At 46.2% G+C, this 6,033-nt stretch overlaps 1 protein-coding gene across 1 annotated transcript in view; it reads left to right on the top strand.

Annotated features, from left to right (window-relative positions):
* Window positions 1-6,033, top strand: part of MAP7 (microtubule-associated protein 7) — a 47,931-nt gene that overhangs the window by 23,480 nt on the left and 18,418 nt on the right. Inside the window, exons 8-10 of the mRNA XM_010005564.1 lie at window positions 1,730-1,851; window positions 4,749-4,864; window positions 5,951-6,023. Coding sequence (XP_010003866.1) covers window positions 1,730-1,851; window positions 4,749-4,864; window positions 5,951-6,023 — 311 coding nt within the window. The remainder of the gene's footprint in view (window positions 1-1,729; window positions 1,852-4,748; window positions 4,865-5,950; window positions 6,024-6,033) is intronic.

Here is a 6,033-nt window from a genome sequence, read left to right as displayed (position 1 = left end):
AGTCTGAGGTAGTTCCCCTGAAGTGCCTTCCCTATGCTAACTGGAATTGTCTCAGCCAGAAGAATGATCCATCTGCCTATTGTTTTCCAGGTATTGCTCTCTAGGAGCAGTAACTGCAGTCCCTTCATGCAGGACACTTTCTGGAGATTAGTGATTAGGCAGTGGTAATGGCTCACAGCTGTGCTCTGAGCACTCAGCTCAGCCCAGCCCAGCCTGTCATTATTCCCTAGAAAATTACCCTGCCCTTTGAAGATACATTTTAATGCAAAAAAAGAATTATAAAATTAAATATGGATTTATGTCCTTAAATTTGTAGTGAGCTGTTGAGGACATCCAGCATAAGAATACATCTGGATCTTATGTCAACAACCCACCAAAACCAAAATGTTTTTAAAATAACTCTGTTCTGAATGGATGTAATCCTGTTTGCACAGAATTCAGTGGGAGTGCTTCCTAAAGCATCGTTTAACAACATGGCAAGTGAAAATTAGCTGCTTGTCTTTTCATAGCATCACAGAATCTTAAGGGTTGGAAAGGACCTCAAAAGACCATCCAGTCCAACCCTCCTGCCAGGCAGGATCACCCAGAGCACATCACACAGGAACGTGTCCAGGGGGGTTGGAATGTCTCCAGAGAAGGAGACTCCACAGCCTCTCTGGGCAGCCTGTCCCAGGGCTCTGTCACTCTCACAGCAAAGAAGTTTTTTCTGATGTTTACCTGGAACCTCCTGTGTTCTAGTTTGCACCCACTGCTCCTTATCCTGTCACTGGACATCATTGAAAAAAACCTGGCTCTGTCCTCCTGACACTGCCCTGAACAGATTTGTGCCCATGGATGAGGTCACCCCTCAGTCTCCTCTTCTCCACACTAAAGAGACCCAGCTCCCTCAGCCTTTCCTCATCAGGGAGATGTTCCACTCCCTTCAGCATCTTTGTAGTAGTTTTATCCTTCTGCAAACCAAGGAAAGCTGCCTGGTTAGTGATACAAATATTAATTCTCAGGTTGGTTTGTAGTTGTTAGCCTGGTTTTTGTAATGTGTAAAATAGTTTGTTGATGAGTGTGTATTTGAGCTATTTTTCTAGTATTATCAAAAAATACTATAGGTTCTTACATGAGTGGACTTCAGATATTCTTAAATGAGGGATTTTTAATGGCACATCACTTGCTAAGTACACAGAAATTTCATTGATTTCCTAGATGAAACTGTTCTGTATTGTTCATGTGTTTTGATCTCTGTGTGCATGTTTCTTTTTATTTTTCTGCACTTCCAAGACCAATTAGTAGACATTCTTATTGTAGTTTGTTTTTTGTTCTGAATGTAACTGAAATTCATGTCGGTGCACACACTAAGCTAGTCAGTCAGACCAGTCCTTATGTCCACTGCTTTTTCAGAACCACCACTTGTATGTACACATAACAGAAAATAATGTTGTTACTTTCTGCTCCCCAGTGACGTGGCATACTTCTTCATGTATTTAAAATACATCTTCGGTTTACAATTTGAAATTATCATTTCTATGTGTGTGGCCAAACTAACGTATCAAGTGGTGGTTCTGACTTGAGAGTTAGTCCTTCTGTGTATTAACACCTTCTTTCTTCTCTGTCTTTCTCGGTCGTTTCTGTTCCTGCTGGCTTTCCTCTGTCAATTCTCCAATGCTGCTCTGTAAATAAAATTAACAAATGACAAACCCAACCACCACCGTAGTTATCCCCATTTGTCCCCGTTCAGCATCTTGCAGCCCCCTCAGCCCTCTGTCCTACAAGGCCACCAGCTGCAGGCATCCCATGGACCGAGCCAAGCTCTGCGCCTGCGCCGACGCGGCGGGACTGCGGGGAGCGCGGCGGGCGGGGGTAAGTGGGTGACCAGGGGGTGAGTGAGTGACTAGTGAGGGACCAGAGAGTGACCAGGGGGTGAGTGAGGGACCAGAGAGTGACCAGGGGGTGAGTGAGTGACCAGTGAGGGACCAGAGAGTGACCAGGGGGTGAGTGAGTGACCAGGGGGTGGCCAGGGGGGTGAGTGAGTGACCAGGGGGTGGCCAGGGGGTGAGTGAGTGACCAGAGGGTGACCAGGGGGTGAGTGAGTGACCAGGGGGGTAAATGACCAGAGAGTGACCAGGGGGATAAGTAAGCCAGCCAGTCAGGGTGAGTGAGTGTGCCAGGGGTGTGAGCGAGCCGGGGGGCAGCTCTGCCTCCTACCCAGCCCCCTGTGGGGGCACCTGGCCAGCTCTGACCCTCCTCTCCTGCTGGTTCTGTGGTTGGCTGGATTTTAACTGAGATGTTGCTGTGTGATGACCTGGCTGATTGTGCACCCAAGCATCCCCGTGGAAGAGCCCCCAGAGGGGCTGCCTCAGCTGCTCAGGGGCCAGGGAGGCACTTGGGGTGTGTGCCCTCTTCTCAGGTGGGTTCTTTGCTGCCTTGTGAGGCCCGAGCTGGTGATGCAGCTTTTCCTGCAGTGGGGAATCTGTGTTTATCCGCAACCTGTTTTCACAAAGCCTGTAGATTCCTCTCTCCTGAGGCCTCTAGTAAATCTCAGCTGAGCCTCTGGGCTCAGAGGGAAGGCCTGAGCTCACACGTGTCCCTGTACATAAGCAGTCAGAGCTCTGTCCCTCCAGCTTTACTTAGGAGACCAGGCCAGGGAACTGTTCTTCCTTGAGAAGGAAGGGGTTGGTTTAGAGGTATGGTTTGTAATCAAGGCTTCCACAGGTTCTGAATGGTTTGGTCACAGTGCTATGACCTGGGCTTTCAGGGGAAGTCAGAAGTGGGGGACAGGCAGACTGAGTCTGTGTTGTGCCCCAGTGGGATGCAGTCAGCTCCAATTCCAGTACCCTGTGCTGAACCTGAGCAGTTAGGTTTTTCCTGAACTCTGCAGCCTGAGTTTGTTGAGTGTGAGAAGAGGGAAGTCATTTCTGCCAATGAACATACAAGAGGTGCTTGCATTTTCATTGGGCCTGATGGGCAGAATGTTGACATCCTTGCTGGGAGCAGCGTTAATGGAGCCTCAGGAGCCCCTGCCAGCCCTCAGCCTCAGGCAGCTGGAGGTGAAGTCAGGCTCAAGGGCAGGCACAGCACTGGGGTGTCCCTGCAGAGGGGTCCCAGGGGGTACGTAGTGCATCACAAGCCCCAGCCTGGGCCATCAGTTTAGCACCTCTTGGTCTTCCTCACTGTGTGTGTTTTGGGTGTGGTTTGGTTTTGTTTGCTTGGTTATTTCACTTAGAAAGGTTGATACATTTTGGTGGAGACAACATTAAAATGTTATTTATACAAAATGACTGAGTTAAGAGCTATTTCCAGCAGCGTGTGTGGTTTGGAGAATTTTTTACTCTTCTGTAAACTTTTACAGAAATTCAGTTTTTTTACTTTTCTGATATTCAGCAAAATATTCTGATGGTCTTATTTTCAAGACTAATGAAGTAGGTCCAGTATAGTTATTGCTAGCAAGCCAAAATTATTCTACATTGCAGTGTGTCTAGTCTTTGAAGACTTAGGTGATTATCAGCATAATAATCAGTAGATATCTTGTAAATTACACTGCCAAAGAGCTGGCTAATTACTCTTGAGTAGTGACTTCAGGATTGAGACCATCTATTGCTAATGTTAAATTATGCTTTTGGCAATTTAAAATCACTAAGCATAATGAAAAAAAAATAAAAATCCTCTTGGATTGATGAATTTAAACCAAGGGCTTATGTGCTGATTAAGTTGACTTGGTTTTTAACTTGGCTTTTGGTTCAGGAGACAAGCATTGCAGAGCTCTCAGCTGCTGAGGCTCTCGAGGAGCGAGGTGCACATGCCCAGCCACAGCATCATGTGGGCTGAGTGGCACCTGGTGTACTCTCCTGGGAGTTCTTCCATTGAACTCTAGATTGAAAAATTCATGGTTTTTGGAACGATGAGCTCGGAGCCTAGGAGCCTGAAGAGCTCCTAGGAGAGTACACCCACCAAGGTGCCACTCAGCTAACATGGTTGAGAGGGACTGCTACTCACCACTGTTCTTCAGACTCCTGGGGTCTGAGCTCATTATTCCAAAAACTTGAAGTTTTTAATCTAGAGTTATATGGAAGAATTATATAAATGCTTCCTTTAAACCAATAGTTTTATTAATACAAACCAGAGCCATAACATAAATATATTCAAAAATGAAATCCTGAGACTGCAAATGAAGAAGGATAAGAGGAAATCACTGCCATGTATGAGAATCAATGGGAAAGAACTATGTACTGTGGAATCAGTCATTCAAGAAAAAAAGAACAGGGTAATTTGCACCACATCTGAGGACTTTGAGGGCATCTGTGGTGTTACCATGAAAGCAAAAAGGGACTGTGACCAAATGCAAGCCTAGGGGAGTGTGGGGTGGAGGGAATATTCTGCTCTTTCTTCAAATGATATCCAGGCTTGAAGGGGACTGACCAGTGCAGGTGCTCTGTGGCAGGCAGCAGAGAACAACCCTTAAAAGGTATTTTTTTTTGCCTGTGTAAAAATTGGCCTCTGCAAATTAGCCCATTACATCTTAAGACAGTGGAGAGCATGATTAAGAAGCATTCTTGTTGTCAAACGCATCTTTACTGACAAAGTTGGTGGCAGATTACTGGAGCTCTATTAGTGAACTTGTTAACCAGGCTGCAGAAACTACTGGCTCAGCACTGCTTCTTCTCAGCCCCTCAACCCCTTGTCCTTAACTGAGCTTGCTTTACTTTCCTTAGCCATGTGAACTCTGGCTTGACTTTGTCTTTTTGTTCACTCAACTATAGACTGACAAAAGAGAAAAAGAGAGAGACCATTTGTCATCCAGCTTCTCAGCCAGCTTTAAAGGAGGTCATTTTTCTTCCAACCCCAAAGCTAGATCGCCAGCTCCCTCTCCAGTTTGGTAAGCCAAGTACACGCTTAGCTGGAAGTTGAGCTGTAGGCAGCTCTGGGTGTTCTGTTAATTGTGAAACAGTGCAGACTTGCTTGGTGATGTGGATGTTTCCTCTCTGCAGCAAAGGAAAGACAATCTTGCTTTTAGGGAAGTATTACTATTGCTTGGAGGAAGGGGAAGGAGGAGGAAGTTACCTGGTTTCTTCCCTCTTGACTGGGCTTGGTGCTCACACATCTGGAGAGTTGCAAGGAGCAGCATTGTGCATGAAAGCTCAAGGGTTTCTCCAGCAGTCCTGATTGACAGCAGAGAAATAGTGAAGTTGTTTTAGCTATTTTAGTTGTAGAAGGGATATGGAGGTGGTGTCCAGCAGACCATGTCTGATACTGACTGTCTCTTCTTGTGGTTACACAGGCATGCATCCAAGTCTTTGCCTTTTTTGCCTGGCACACCTACTGGCTCAGCACTGCTTCTTCTCAGCCCCTCAACCCCTTGTCCTTAACTGAGCTTGCTTTACTTTCCTTAGCCATGTGAACTCTGGCTTGACTTTGTCTTTTTGTTCACTCAACTATAGACTGACAAAAGAGAAAAAGAGAGAGACCATTTGTCATCCAGCTTCTCAGCCAGCTTTAAAGGAGGTCATTTTTCTTCCAACCCCAAAGCTAGATCGCCAGCTCCCTCTCCAGTTTGGTAAGCCAAGTACACGCTTAGCTGGAAGTTGAGCTGTAGGCAGCTCTGGGTGTTCTGTTAATTGTGAAACAGTGCAGACTTGCTTGGTGATGTGGATGTTTCCTCTCTGCAGCAAAGGAAAGACAATCTTGCTTTTAGGGAAGTATTACTATTGCTTGGAGGAAGGGGAAGGAGGAGGAAGTTACCTGGTTTCTTCCCTCTTGGCTGAGCTTGGTGCTCACACATCTGGAGAGTTGCAAGGAGCAGCATTTTGCATGAAAGCTCATGGGTTTCTCCAGCAGTCCTGCTTGACAGCAGAGAAATAGTGAAGTTGTTTTATTTTTAGCTATTTTAGTTGTAGAAGGGATATGGAGGTGGTGTCCAGCAGACCATGTCTGATAGTGACTATCTCTTCTTGTGGTTACACAGGCATGCGTCCAAGTCTTTGCCTTTTTTGCCTGGCACACCCAAGCAAATAACTTCCCCCCCTGGCTCCTCCACAGTTTCCTCTG

Source organism: Chaetura pelagica, unplaced genomic scaffold, assembly GCF_000747805.2.
Source record: "Chaetura pelagica isolate M959 unplaced genomic scaffold, ChaPel_1.0 scaffold589, whole genome shotgun sequence".
NCBI lineage: Eukaryota > Metazoa > Chordata > Aves > Apodiformes > Apodidae > Chaetura > Chaetura pelagica.
This window is presented reverse-complemented; position numbering and strand designations above follow the sequence as displayed.